This window comes from Gavialis gangeticus, unplaced genomic scaffold, assembly GCF_001723915.1.
Source record: "Gavialis gangeticus isolate Ggan-Ray unplaced genomic scaffold, GavGan_comp1, whole genome shotgun sequence".
NCBI classification, from domain to species: domain Eukaryota; kingdom Metazoa; phylum Chordata; order Crocodylia; family Gavialidae; genus Gavialis; species Gavialis gangeticus.
In genome coordinates, this window is record NW_017729001.1 from 17,416,189 (window position 1) to 17,431,957 (window position 15,769).

Consider the following 15,769-nt stretch of genomic DNA (forward strand, 5'->3'; position numbering starts at 1 on the left):
ATGGCTAGGGAACAAGTTCAGACATTTTAGTTCTTTTACATGGCTCCCAGCTGCCGGATGTGCCTCAGTGGTTAGGGACAAGGGCCTTCATGAGGACCCAGTCGGTCAGCAACAAACAGTTCAAAAGTTTGGTGGGCTGTGGCCTCTTCCAAAATGCTGGGTAAGCCGTGACTTGACCCTGTCTTACCCCACGTACAAGGTGAGCGCCAGGGAGGCCCCTTCACTGAGATCGTCACTAGGCTCTTCTCACATCATGATTACGTTAGAAGCCATGAAGCAAGTGAAAAATCAACGTGAGGGGGTTCCTGCAGCTCTTCCTTCCCCTTCTGGAGATTTCATACTGGGGTTTGCTTGATGAGCTGTTGCAAGCTTGGGTGCTGCAGGTGCCCTCCTTTTTATTACATACAACTGTCCCTTCAGCTCAAGGCGATTTGAATAGCGCGTTCTTTTGTCTCGAGAATTTGGGTTGAAAGAAACATGGTCTATGCAAACCTCCATGCAGAGACCTGGCTATAAACTTAATGTCAAGGGAGCGAGCCAGTCCAGTCCTGGTAGCTGCAGCTAATGAGCAAGTGCCCTCTAGAGAGCAAAGTGTGCATTGCTCTAGTCCAGGGTCTCGTACTCACAGAGGCTCGTGCAGTTTTGGAACAAGAAACAGCCTTTGCTGGGTGCTTTCCCTTGAATGTGCAAAATTACAAACTCTAAAAAGCAGTATGCAGCCCAGAGAGATGTGATCCTTAAAACATCCTATAGGGTTGGGAGGCCTACATAAGGAAATGCACTGTTGTCCTCTGTAACAAGCAATGATTTTTTTTATCTTAAAGTGTTCAGACAACCCTACAAGCCATATCAGAGCCCATCAGCTGCTAAACTATACCCAGCATCAACTTTTTCATTTCATATGATTGTTCTGAGCTGCAAGTGTGACTTGATGGGGTAAAAGCAAATGTGTCCATGGCCTTTCAGTAAAACAGCATCTGATGAACTAAGCCTGCTGCTTATGAAAGCTTGTACTATGCATCTCTGATTTAGTTCATCTGTAAGGGGTAAATCTACGCTGCCTTCTGCCTTTCAATAATGAGCATAGCTGTGAATTTAGCATGTGTTTAAATCCATCAGTCTTTATTGAAGAGTCATACACCAACTGTATTAGCCACGTTATTGAACTGACCACTAAGTTGCCTTACTAACTAATCTTGAGATGCAATAAAATAAACCAGTATACTGAGAACAGCTCCTTTATTCTAATGGAACACACATAAAACTCATGTAAAGTCCTGTTACAGGCAAAAGAAACCAGTTTTTTAAATGTTTTTGCAACAGGGAATACACAAGCTACAGACCCAACACCTTTGAAATTAATGCATGTGTGTGATAGCCTCTTCCACAGCTCTACGTATAATTATTATCTGTGCCTAAAGTCCATATTCCTCCTAAAATAATAGAAATGACCCATTTCAAATGTGCCAAAGATGCTAGAGTTTGTAAATTAGGCACACAGTTGTGCACTAGACTTCTTATAGCACAATTTATATTGTTTTTGTTTTATCAAATTTAGCCTTGTGTGTATAATATGCTTTGCATAGATGTGCAAGAGAGTTAGCCAAATATCTGTGTGTAAAGTATGATAAATGATTTCTTTCCATGTGGGAAGTTAGATGTGTTTCCAGATTACAAAAGAAAAAAAACCTTATAAAGAGCAGCCACAATAAAATAATTACAATACATCACTCATGCCTACTGACACTAACTGTAGCAATTTAAACTACAAAGAAGTGAGAGGCCACAACTGAGAAAATTGCCATTTGGGGGACTCAGCCTGCCAGGGTCCTGTCTACAGCTTTTCCAGGCATGTGGAAGAGTGATTTGTATGTGAAGCACTGTCAGGCTTGGATGCTGTGGGTTGGAAAGCACTTGAACTTGCCTAACGATTTGCATTCAGTACATCTTAAAGTCACATGTGATTAACATGTTAAGCTTCACATCACACCCATGAGATACAACTCCACCAGCTGCCCTGCCTTCCAGACCACATCAGCCTGTGGGTCTGCTGCTCATTTGAGTTCAGTGCTACCCACCCTCCACCCACATTTGGTTGCCCTTGCTGTGAAAATGATCCAGGCCTCGCTGAGCTAAGGCTGGCCCCAATGCAACAGCAGCAGGTGCTTAATATACAGGATGGACTTGCTGTTTACTGGGGCCAGCAAGCTCAGCCCCTTGCAGGACTGTGTGGGACTCAGGGACGGACCCGTTTCTGTGCATGGCATGGCTCCCCTGGCAGTTTGCAGCTGCCGTGTGAAGAACAGGTCTGGGTGCTTTCTGGGAGGTTTAGGGCTCTCATTTTGGGTCCCTACCCAACACTGCACTGCAGCCCTTCTCCTTTGGGCGGCAGCCAGCTGAGGGGCGTGTGGTGGCTGCTCATCGCTAAAACCTCATCTCAGCAGAGGCAGCTGTGATGCAGGACTGCGGCTTGCCTGGCAGGAGAGCGGATTTGAGCCTCCTGCTTTATTCTACCCACCTGCAAAATGAACATTCCCACCTGCCTTGACAGCCTCAGCCTGCTTGGCTGTGAACAGCCATCTCCATGTAAGCTAAGACAAGCCCCATATTCAATCGATGGAAAGGCCTGTACGATAGGGCTCATGCTATCGAGCTTTACATGGGTTTAGCTGTGATGCTAAGCCTGGGTGATAATAGACAAAGCTTCTTGCCTTGCGCTGGCTTGTCCCGTGCTTATTGCCCCACTACTGGTCAGAGCTATAGCAGCATTCCCTGCCCCTCTCCCCCTGCACACCCCCGCAGTGCTCATAGTTAAACCAAGTAAGCAAATCCTGTTGCATTTGATGGGGTCAGGAAGAGGCAGGACACACCCACCCGGTCTGCTCCCATTTAAAGGGGAGAGGAAGCCTCCAGCATGTGGCCTGGGGGAAGCCTTTCCTGCAGCCTGGTTTTTCCAGCCCAGCCTCACGCAGCTCTTATTTCAGCCAACATGATGAAGCTTTGATTCAATTCCCTTTCCTGCTTGTTGGGAGCTGCTTCCAAGCAGATGGGCTCAAGGGATAACTTGAAAGACGCTTTGTCTCCATTCAACTTGATGCCATGGCATGCCATGGAAAAGACTTGGCATGCCATAAAAAAGCCAAGGTAAAACACAATCTGAAGAGGCAATGCTCACAAGAGGCAGTATGTTAAAAACAGCTTAGGTGGGAATCCAGCTGGGACTGCACACCAGCAATTGCGCTCCTTGTGCTTACTCTTGAAGGAGGCCATGTACATATCCCCTAGCAAGTTCAGTATTGTCATGTAAAATCAGTACCTTAATCTCACCTCCTACCAATGCCAGCAGAGCCCTACAGCAGATACTACCACAAATGACTGGGGATCATTCCTATGCATGCATGAGAAAAAGCAGCATGGAGCAGAGTACTGAGCCTGGTTTGAACCTTTCAGCATGCAGTACACTGAACTCACGGTCCCGCGGGTTACTTCTGCTTGTTGGGCTAATCTGTACAGCTGCTGAGGCTGGCCACAAATAGTCGTCAATGCTCTACCAGAACAGACTGTCCTACGGTGTCCATCTGCTGTTAAGAGAAAAAGATGCTGCTAATTTTGAACATCTAAGTGTGTTCCTGATTGTAAACACGAAAGGACATCATAACTAATAACTGACTGACAGTGCTTATCACCGTCATGCAACAGACTGGATAGAGGCCTATTACCAGTTTTCTCTTGGGAGAAGCCAGAAATTCTCAAGTATGTGTTATAGCTTCAGTATGATATTGAGACTTTTTTAGGGCAACCAACTTGGCCTGTGCTTTTAGGGCAGGGATGTCTGAATTCTACCTCTAGCACTGCTGAGAAATTCAAAATGGCCATTGCTTCCAACACCGCAGCAATTATGGAAGTTTCTTAGGCCAGCAGAGATTTAGAATGATGACAGGATCCAGTATATTCACATGGTTTCTAAAAGCCTTTACCCAGATTGCTATTCGTGTCATATCCTCATGTTTCAGAACTTAAAAATAAAGCAAGCCTGTGGCTATGGCAATGAAGAGCTTTGGTTTTAAGCATACAGGGACAGATGCATTACTATCTTGCAAAACCAACCCTTTTGCTGGTCATCTTCATCTCCCCACCCTTCCTCATTCCACCAGAAGTGCATTCAGAATTTGGTACCTCCTTGGACATTGTAAAATTAGTTTATTTTGGGAATCGTGCCCATTTTTAGGCTTTTTATATCACCCCCCATATGCATTTTGATCTCTAATACCAATCTGCACATCAGATTCCTCTGGGCAAAGTCAGACTAAAGCATTACACATCATAATGCTGGTAACACATGCACAGATATATTTCACACTATTAATCATATGGGCAAAGCATTCACAATTCAGAGATTATGTTGCGAAAATCCCAGCTATGTGGTTTAATAATACATTAAAGTGCCAAAGTTTCCATGATGGATGGTATTGAGGGGAAAGAACCCAATAACAGCTAAATGGTTAGCACCAAGCTACTCAGACATGTATTAAATATATAGGGGTCACTTGTTTGGGTCCAGTGGCTCCATCTGAGATTTTTTTTTTAAGCAAGCGGCGTGAATGCAACTAAACTGCAACAGCATCAACCTCTCCCTCTCCAAGAAGCAAATGCTTCAGCCCAACTAATCCTATTATCTGATAACATTATGCAAACACTTCTGGAGCAAATGAAACACAAACACCATCATGGCAACTTGGTCTGATCAGCCATAGTAATGATTTTCTGTCTTTAGGCTTTGCCTTACAGAAGAGGTGTGATCTCACAGTTAGAGCAGGGAACAAGAAATCTCTTAGCCTGAGCTTTGTTGCTGATTTGCTGTGAGGCATTTACAAAGTTGCTCAGCTCCCGTGCACTTCAGTTTGCTGGTGATCAAAAGGCTGCTCTTATCCTACCCTTACAGGATCTCACAAGGCAGTCCGAGTCTTCGTGAAGTTACTTGGCGTCTTGAGATCCTCAGCTAGAAGATACTGCAAAACAGTAGGAGCGCTGAGACATTTCTTGTCCTTCTGCATTCACCCAGATGCCAACAGCAGCTTTCTGTGACTGACATGCCACAGAACAGTTCAGGAGCTAACATACTTAAAGACAGGCCAAACCCATCCCTGCTGCACCACCACTGACTTCAAGGACGTTATAGCAAGGATAAGTTTAGCATGACACTTATAAATAATGGAAGGAGAGAAACACACTAGGGGCTGGGGTGGGGGGAGGGAAAGTTCGTGTCATCTTCTCTTCTGTGGCTCTGTAAAGCATTTAATTGCTCCCAAAGGCCAAATTGATGCTGCCATGTGCTGTGGGAAATGAAAATGATCAGCTGGAAAAATGCCTCCAGCTCTGGGACCCAGACTGGAATTTGCAAACACTGTGTGAACAACTGAAGAGCCCTGCATTTCTTATTAGTTCATCTCCAGAACTCCCTGTACAGCCTGAACATACAATGCCTTTTGCCTGACATAACCACTTGTAACATTTCATGTCCTATTAATCCAAGCAGCAGGGACTCACTTTTTCACACTGTAGCGATGCTGCTAGCAAAGGAAATGCAGTGACTCAGGGCTCGGCCTTCCTTGTATTCTGTTCACCCCATTAATGTGGCGGCTGCCCTAGTCAGTGCTGTACGTGGGCGCTGAGTCAATGAAAAAGTTAATGACTTTGCAGTAGATGCAATTTAGATGAAAAACAGAAGCTGGGATGGTCTTTTCTACTTCACACATTTAAAACAAAAAAACAAAAAACCAACCTCTGCAACAATTCCCGGAGAGCTGCAGATGTAATGATGCCATAGGTCATGGGTAGCAACTCATGCGGTGCCCCCGCAAGATCTGGACTGTGGGGCTCCTTGCAAGCCAAATTTGGACTCGCTCCCAGCAGCAGGACGAGGACAAGTGTCAGGCAGCCACAGGGATTAGTGTAGCTGTCACTTGCCTCGCGCTGCCACCACTGAAATGTGTCCCTTGTGGGGCTCTGTACCCCAGAATTGGTCAGTGGCTCCCTGCCACCGCTCCCCCACCCCTGAATTCTTGGCCCCGCGGCTGACATTCCTGCTAGAGAGGATCTGATTCTGTTTCAGACTGCAGGAGGCCGTTTCACCGCTTTCTCTGCACAGGCCCTCAGCCAACTGCCTTTCTAGCTCGCTACCAGCTCATTTCCCCTCCCTTCTCCCCCACCTTGTCTTGTACACCTCTACCTAGGCCTGGGACACCCTCCTCACCACCTGCAGATAAGGGAAAGCGCTTGGAACTAACAGACTTTTTTCCAGGAAGTGTGCGAAGGTCAGAGATCAGCATTCATTCCCGTGGTGATAAATATTCCATGTAATTGCTGTACAAATGCTAGTGTTCAGGATTTATTTCAATTAGTTCATGAATGTCGGTTGCATTATCCCCCTTTGCAGTGCCAGACACAGCTTCTTGGGAGGAAGCCTTTTCTGCAATAATTTAGCTGTCATCACCTTCACTCCTGAATCCTTTAGGCCAGGTACAGGCTCGCCCTGTTCCTCTCCAACAGGTGAGATTCCAGGTCTGACTTTACCAGCTTAAGGTGGTTCTTCGCTCTGAGAGAGCAAATGAGTCAGCTGAACTCCTTAATGAGATAAACACAAGTATACTGTTGATTAAAAGCCATTACTGTTTTTCTGGAATTATTTGGCTCTCTAGTTGCCTAAATGTGATCAGGCAAAGGTATGTCATAGTCCCATGGTAACAAAGAGGGGCCCACAGCAATACTCAGTCCTTTGCACTGGGAAAGTTCAGCCTAAAATTCATGTCTTGATCCTGGAGCAAGCAACCTACATAGATTCTAGCCAAGCTGTGATCCAGATCCAAACTCTTCAGTTTAGATGCATGTCTAAATCAAACTAAAGGGGATTTATACACATGCTCTGAGAATAAGGGGGGGGCTTTAATTAGAGCAGCTCCAAGAGCCGCTCTAATTAAAGCACCTGGAGCGTCACATGTATCAATGTTCCTGTGCTGAAAAATGGCAGCAGGGGCACTTAAAGCACCCCCGCTGCCATTTTTCATGCAGGGATGCTAATACATGTGGTGAAGGAGTTTGCATTGAGGGTTGTTTTTTTTTTTTTAATAACTACCCTGTCAAAAAAATGTGAACCCCTGTCCGCAGCCCACAGTGGTACTCTGAACACAAAGGCAAATGTCTGTTGGGCTGTTTATACATATCAGGATACCTTAAGAGCACTGCGAACATCTCCACAGTTATCACAGATGGTGAACTGGGACCATGAAGGCTCCCTTTAAGGCCAGACAGAAAGAGACCAGGAGACACTGTCAGGAAGCTCAGATTCAGTGAGAAGCCCAGTGTGCTCTGTGAATTAAGCCTTTCTGCAGTAAGGAGGCTGTCAGTGCAGTGACTTCATGAGCAAGTGCTTTCTGAACCAAGGGAATTTATATCTCTTGGTGTGGATGTAAATCCCAGTAGTTTTCATTTAAGACACTCCAGGCACATTGCAGTGGAAAGTGCATGGCAAAAGCACGGCGTGTTCCAGGCCTCACTTTTAGATTTCTGGCCCTCAGAGCGAAGCTGAGCCAGGAGCCTTGCTTCCTTATGCAAAGCATGGGGAGAGTTCGGCAGGAGGAGGTCCAAAGCAATCAGACCAGAGAGCAAGGAGCCACCTTAGTAAACGCTGGCATGGACCCTCTGTCTTTTGATCTCCTATCACCTAGCCACCAGGCAGGAGAGGAGAAGCATTCTCTCTCTCTCTGTGAGCATGAAAGATGAGGCAGAACTGGATTCAATTTATTCCTCTGCCTGAGAAGACCTGAATCTCTACTTCCACCCTAGAAAAGTGCCCTTGCCATGACAGAAGGATGTATTGTAGCAGGGGACATCCTTCGCCTCTGCTGTTGAAGCTGTTCCACTTTACATGGAATGATGTAACGCTCACAGCAAGACGGAGAATGACCCTCCTCCCCTGCCTGGTGAGTAGGACACACATTTGAGAAAGGGAGGCCTGGATTTCTGTCCCTGCTCTTCTGAATACTTTTTATAAAAAGTGAAATGTTCAGTACAGCATGGCTCGCACTCTGTTTTTCTCTTTCCGAAGTCAACATCCTACTCAATAGGCATGTTTCTTTAAAGATGAATGGTTAGTTTCATAGTTAATGGTGTAAGAAAGACACCTAGCACAGTCAAAAAACTCCCCCTCTGATGAAGGATAAGCTCTTAGGTTCATCCCATGTAACTGAAGTCCCAAGGAGTTTTGCCAGTATCAAGAGGAGCAGGACAGGAGTACCATATGCAAATCCAGCAGCAATTGCATTGTATTAACATTAGGGTTTATTTGAGATTGGACAGGATGCACCTCCATCCTTTTCAAACAAAATAAGCTGCACTAGTTTCCCTTCCATCCTAAATCCACACCTGTCTTTTGTTGTGGGGGGGCAAGTTTTTTGGTATTCCAGCAACTGTTGCTCTATGGAAGATTGTGCTGTGGAGATGACTCACAGCCCACTCCTCTCTTCTGCTCAGAAGGAAGAAGATACATAAATCCTGACATGAATATGCATCCTAGATATATACCCTATAGAAGTAATGAGCAAATGCAACTTCCCATGACTGGCACAGGATCCCTGTGGACTGGGCCTCAACCAACTCCCGCATGAAAAGGAAACTTCCATACAATTTTCTACACAGGAAGAACTACAGAAATGCATTTCAGTAGGAGACAAGGCTTCAAACACTGTGAAAGGACACGTTTCCTAAGTAAACACCATGTTGGAACATGGTTCTATGCCCTGTAATAGGAGATGGGTCTTAAGGAAAACTTCACCAATATCACCCATGCATCTGAAGAAGGGGTACTGAGATGAGGTCTCATGTTTTGTTTGTACACCAGTATTATACAAGATGGACTCTTGACATGTTGCTCTCAAGTCTTTTGGATGTTGCTATTCAATGCACTGTCCCTAGTCTCGCCTGTTGAGTTAAGTTAGAAACCGACAAAAGAGAACAAATCAAATAGTCCTTCAGGAAGAATAAGTAACTGACAATAAGCACTGGGGATGGTTTAGTGGGCATCAATTCACAGGAAACAATGACACCTTGTACTTACTGAGACTCCTGGATGCACATAAGATGTATAAATGGATCATTCTAGCTCCACCGCACTCCTGCAAGATAGGTGCAGTATCCATTGTACGGATGGGGCAGCTGACAAAGAACGCACCAGCGGAGCACCGTGGCATGGCCCACAGCAGAACCCTAGACTGCCACAATTCCCGTGTCAAAACTACAGGATGATCTTTTTTTCCCTTTTTGACATTAACTCTCCCCTCCAATTTCATTTTCCATAGCAAACAAGTGGTGGAAGAATTCACCTCCTGGGACCTTGAACTCCATGCCCACCCGCCCAGCCCCCAGTAGATTTTAGCTCCAGTTTTTCATCATATTCCAGGAACTGTTTTAATCTGTATTTTTCAGTCCACAGGATAAGCAAGCACCTCTCATGTTTGATTGTACAGTGACCAGATACTAATGCGGTGGTCTTTGGAGCCAGCTGCCAGAAGTCTTTCACTAGGGCTGCTGTGATCTGAGAAGGACACACAGTGGACGGTTGCAGTATGGAAGTCCAGCACTGCCAATGGCTTCATTTTCTTCCAGCCAAAGATCCTGATGCGATAATCCCAACCTGCCGTTGCCAGTATCTTCCTGTCCTGGCGGATGGTAACATCAGAGATCCCAGAATTGATGAGTTCATGTGTTTTGTGAACCTAAGGGGCAAAGTCACAGAACAGACTAAGTTTTTTAAAATGTGCTTATAAAAACAAACCCTTTGGGATTTAAGAGGTGACAAACACATGCAGGTGGCAATCTGACTACTAGCTTTTTACCCTGTGTGGGAATAGTTATGGCACGGAGTTGGATAACAGTAGGCAGATGGAAATGACCTTTTCGAAAACCTGACTCTTCCACTCAGCTATTCCTGGAGCTTAGCTTGAACTGCCAGTTCAGAGCCACGGCCATTCATTTTCAGACTTCAGCAAGACTCCCATGCAGGAGTTTTGGCTTAGCATTAAACTACGCCGCTGCTCATTCCTACCGAGGAAGCTCCCCTCAAAAAACGCAGTCAGCTGTGATGCCATTCTGTGCAAAGCCTTGAGAAAGGAGTGCTTCCAGGAATTAGTTCGCAGTATTAGCATATTTGTATTTCCAGCACTTGTTCTGGAAATCCTTTGTTCATGCTACACAGAGGGTGCGATTATACACGCGCCCGACTGCAGTTGTTACTGTGCAGTCATTTAGTACTTGCTAAATGACTGCGCAGTAACCACTGTTACTGCGCACTTCTGGCAGTGCATAGGTCACTTCCAACCCTCCTGTGCAGTAGCTTGTCGCTACTGTGCAGTAGCATTGGCTTCACGGTTCGTGCTCGCTGATGCTATGTCGCCATAGCTTGTTGCTATGGTAACACAGCATCTTGTGTAGATGCACCCAGAGAGGAGTAGATGATGAATGGATGACTGATTTTAAGCTGGGGAGCTCCTTATTATTGTTAAACAACTCTTGGATCACAGCCTGCAACGTGCATAGGTTGATTCAAGGATTGTTAGCACAGTTTGACCCTGGGCACGCTGCAGAATCAAACACTTAGAAGGGAAAAGAGCCTTTCAGTTACGAGTGCTGGGAGCTCTTCAGATTTAACCAGAACACCAAACTAATTGCTACTCTTATCACTTACTTCAGACAGTGTAATTATTTAGTCAACAGTCCAACTCTAAAACATATATACATTGTGGTATAAGAACAGTATATTTCATAGAATCATAAAAAATTAGTGTTGGGAGGACCTCAGGAGGTCATCTAGTGCAGCCGTTCTCAACCTTTTGCACCTTACATCCCACCAACCATTTTGTCAAAAAATCCTAGTCCCACCACGATAAAAACAAAACCCCACAAAATTGCACTGCTTGAGATATCTGTTGATTCAACTATTTAGAGTGCAAACAACTGATTTTTTCAATCAGGCAATGAGTTGAAGTCCCACCTACATGACTTTCGAGCTCCACCAATGGGACACACCCCACTGGTCGAGAAACACTGATCTAGTCCAACCCCCTGCTCAAAGCAGGACCATTCCCAAATAGATCATCCCACCCAAGGCTTTGTCCAGCCAGGTCATAAAAATCTCCGAGGATGAAAAGTCCACAACCTCTATGGCAACCTGTTCCAGTGCTTTACTGCCCTCCTTGTGAGAATGGTTTTCCTAATATCCAACCTAAACTTCCCTTGCTGCAACTTGAGACCATTGCCCCTGGTCCTGTGATCTGTCACCACTGAGAACAGTCCAGCTCCATTCTCTTTTGAGCCCCAGTTCAGGTAGTTGAAGACTGCTATTAAATCCCCCCTCAGTCTTTTCTTCTCTAGACTAAATAAGCCCCGTTCACCTTACCCTCTTCTCATAAGTTGTGTCCCCCAGCCTCCTCACCATTTCTGCTGGCTTCCACTGGACTCTCTCCAACTTGTCCACATCCTTTTGGTAGTAGGGGCCAAAAACTGGAGACAGTACTCCATATGTGGCCATACCAGTGCTGAATAGAGGGGAATAATCACCTCTCTTGATCTGCTGGCAACGCTCCTACCAATGCAGCCCAGTATGCTGTTAGCCTTCTTGGCAACAAGGGCACACTGCTGGCTCATATTCAGTTTATTGTCCACTGCGACCCCAGGTCCTTTTCTGCAGAGCTGCTGCCCAGCCGGTCAGCCCCAATCCCATCTGGGTGCATGGGATTATTTTGTCCTAAGTGCAGGACTATGCACGTGTCCTTGTTGAACCTCATGAGATTTCTTTGGGCCCAATCTTCCAATTTGTCTAGGTCTCTCTGAATCCTAAATCTCTGGGTTTATCTCGTAAATGAACATAACAGTGCAAATATTGTGTGGTACTTTACAACACCCTTAAAAGAATCTCTCAACACCCTGGTTGCGAATCACTGATCTAAAGGTTATAAATATTAACTGGAATCCTCAAAAAGAAGCATTAATTCAAATCTGGCATGTGCTTTCTTCATCCTTCATACCAAGTAAGTTGGGAAATGGGGTTGTTTCTAAACAAAGACTGAAGAATAAGAGTATCGACTCTAATGTGCCCAAAATTCAACTAGGACAGATACAGGAGGAAAAATGGAAGTACAACTTAAGGTCAGACAAACACCTCATCTTCAACACCTTACCAACAGTAGGTGCACTTTGCTATTCCCAGTGAAGGTTCAGTTTATACCAGCAATGCTGTATTTTTGCTAGTACAGTGTAGTCCAGCATCCCTGAATAAAGGAGCTATATCAGCAAACATACAGTTTCGCCAGCTTGTGTCAATGGCAGTGGGTTTTGGTGGCAAATCCATGCTGGGCAGGCACAGGTACGCTGGCAAGAATGTCTAAAGTAGACATGGCCTCCGTAGTGGAGGTTATGAGCTAGAAGACATAACCTTATAACAATTGTCAGCATATGTGGGCAAAACCCATGCAGGAGAAACTGAAAGCAAGGAGTAGGTGGAATTGCCTGTCTGCAGCAAGTCACAGCTTGACAGCGAGGGAATAACAGTGGGTAACTGCAACATCCATCCAGACAGGGGGAGTGTGGGGGAAAGGGAACCTCCTGCAACGTCCTGAACACACACTCAGGGTATTTGTAACCAGAGGATACTGTAGTTTTGCAGGGGGCAGGGAAGGGGAGGGTTAGTCTCCCGTAGTATTGTAGAGGCAACAACTACAGTCAGCAAAGTCTTCCCTAACTAGAAAAAATAACTTCATGATTCAGAAAGGAAACAGGACAAAAGAGCTGAGATCTGGATTTTATGCTTTTGGCCAGTCAAAGATGAAGGCACTCCCACATGGGCCTGTGCCAGGGCACATGGACAGTCCAACAGCCCCTTTTTCACTAAGGTGTCACAGGCAATATTCTTGAAAATCCAACCAGTAAACATTTACCATCTCAAGGGCCATCCTTGCTGTGAAAGAAAGAGCCAAGGCGGCAGCAGCAGCAGGTTACTTTTAGAGCCTCTGTGGGCAAGAAAAACATATGTGCTTGTTTACACTGTGGTTTATCAAGTCTTCCTTTTTCTCCTTGTCTAACAAAATGAAGGTCTGTGGTGGCATTTATGCTTCGCAGAGCTTCTACAATTTCTGAATGCCTCAACTCTACACTGGTGTTTAAATCACCTGCAGAAGCTGTTTACCTTCTGTGTTCCTCTGCCACAAACATTAGCCCTCAATTATACTACTTCCTTCAAAGCTCATAACCCATCCAGTCATTTACTGATAGCAATAACTTCAGCAGTTTACTCATATGGGACAATGCACTAAGCTTCCTTTTGTGGATAAAGTAAGTAGTCACCTTCATCATCTATTCATTGCCACACTGGAACGCTGCCACATGAAACAGCACTGTGGTTACCATCGCTACATCATCATTTCTCTGAAGGCAGATACCCCTGTACCAAGTTTAGTTATTAAGACATTTTAAAGTAAAAAGTGTGCCACTGAGTGGCTTTCCAAATGCTACTATTACCTCAGGTACCTGGAATGTCAAGAAAAGTCCCCATCTGGTTTGTATTATTAATGCGGAAAAAACTTAATCTGCCTCCTTGACTATTTCTAGTGCTTGTGTGAGAGATTTTTTTATTTATTCTAGTTTTATTTGTGGATTCACACTATGCACCAAATAAAAATGATTATTTACACATTATAATGCTTTGTACTTAAACAGCACTTCACTTAAGGAAAACCACTGTCAGCTCAGTAATCAACCATGCCTCTGCTAGGTACACAACATTTGAGGCTGTATCTTGCATGAAAACAATACCTGAATACTCTGAAATGAACAACTCTGGGGTTTGCTTTCATGATACTTTTGATACTATCTCCTACTTAGGGATTTTTTTCCCTTGACACTAGCCTGACAAGTAAGATACTGTTTCTCACAATGCAGTCTCACCTATAGGTTATGAACAGGAATCCAGGTTTTCCATTTCCCACAGAAAAAATGCAGGTTTTCCCTTTTAACTGAGAAAAACACGGATTTCTCATTTTAATAGAGAAATACATGGATTTTCCACTATTACAAAGAGCTCTCTGCAGGATGGCAGAGCTCCAGCCTGCAAGGGGCTGGGAGGAGGGTGGTCAGGCAGGGGACGCCATGTGCATGTGCATGTACATGCCAAGCAGCTGGAAGAGCAGCTCCTGCAGGTGAGTCTGGTGGGGGAAGGGGAGATTGAGGCCCCCACAGGGAGGGAGGTAGTTGGGCAGGGCTGGGGCTGCTGCCCAGCCAGGCAGTGCATGGGGCAGGTGTGGGCTGCCTGCTGCAGATTCAGGCTCCCCACCCTGCTGCCCTCTCCCTGGGGCCTCCACAGCCCAGCGGGTGGGAACCGGCATGGCAGGGAAGCATGTTGCTGCTGCTGCAAGACCCATGCCACCCTGGCAAGGTGCTCCCTGCCCACCCAGCAATAGGAAGGGGCACAACCCCATGCCACCACCCCCACTGCTGCTGGGCAGGCAGGGAGCACTTTGTCAGGGTGACACAGCAAGGAGCATCCCCACCCGGTCCCGCTCTGCCCTGCTGTGCCGGGTCCCACCCACTGGGCCGCAGAGATGGAGGGAGAGCAGCAGGGTGGGGAAGGCAGCAGGGTGGGGAGCCCAAGCCCACAGTGGGCAGCCCTTACCAAAACCTGTGGTTGCACATCAAATTTAACTTCCAAGGACTCTGTAAAGGCCTGTTCATTTGCTAGGAGCCACCCAGGAATGATTCTGCAAGTGCCGGCAAGGGTGAGAGACCATTAGAAAAGGGAGTTGAGGCTTGCTGACTAGAGGTGGGTTTCTTTCAGGACCTTGGTGAAGATGCCAGGAAGGAACTCTGAAGAAGCCAGAGAACCGTTCATTAGGGCAGCGTTTATCAACCTGTGGGTTGCAACCCAAAAGCCGGTCGCAAGAATATGTGAAAGGGTCACAAACGGACTTTAAAAATGGACTCTCCTTTAAAGGAGGAAAAATGTGAAAAACTGTGGGTTTCCTCTTGCAGGTTGGCAGAGTTCCAGCCTACAAAGGGCTGATTGGGGCTTGGGGGAGGGCAATAAGGCAGGGGGCACCATGAGCATGCGTGAGGGCACACATTCATGTGGCAGCCAGGCAGCGTGGAGAACAGCCTCCACAGCTCCCTGCAGGTAAAATTTAGAGGGGAGGGTGGAACAGGAAACATGTTGGGGGTGGTGTGGGGGGTGCATGTGACCTCCCAGATTTATGAGCCCACAGCAGGCATGGGGCTGCAGCCTGGTGGGACCTCCCACACCAGGTCCCTCCCACTGGACTGTGGAAGCAGCTTCTGCCCACGCCAGTCTGGCCAGGCTGCGCTCACAGTGGGCACAGGGCTGCACAAATCTGGAGAGCGCATGCCCTCCCTTGCCCCACACAGGGGGAGTGGAGGGGCTGGAGCCTGAGGGGGGGGGGCAGTGGGTAGGGAGTGAAGGGCGCTAGCAGGGCCACAGGGCTGTTTTCTATTTAAACTATTTACTGGGCTGCGACTGGACATCAATGTTTACAAATGGGTCCTGCTAAAAAAAGGTTGAGAACCACTGCATTAGGGGTTGTAGGAGGCTGGACTCCTGGGGTGGTGTCACAGAAAACAATGGCAGAGGACACCAAACCCAGCAACCTCTCATAAGGAAGTCTGAACTGGGATCTAGAGTAAGGCATATGCTTGCCTCTGCCAAGGGGAGGTG

The 15,769-nt window shown here is 46.4% G+C and overlaps 1 protein-coding gene across 8 annotated transcripts in view; it reads right to left on the reverse strand.

The window, feature by feature from the left end:
- Positions 1 to 1,101: 1,101 nt before the first annotated feature.
- GNB1L (G protein subunit beta 1 like) overlaps positions 1,102 to 15,769 on the reverse strand; it is a 68,492-nt gene continuing 53,824 nt past the window's right edge. For 7 of the 8 annotated variants that reach the window (XM_019506974.1, XM_019506968.1, XM_019506969.1 and 4 more), the window contains one exon: positions 9,029 to 9,770. In XM_019506974.1, the coding sequence (XP_019362519.1) occupies positions 9,504 to 9,770 (267 nt within the window). In that variant the 3' untranslated portion in view covers positions 9,029 to 9,503. Of the gene's footprint in view, positions 5,010 to 9,028; positions 9,771 to 15,769 lie in introns of those variants that run through there. The other variant, XR_002095602.1, reaches the window with a different exon arrangement.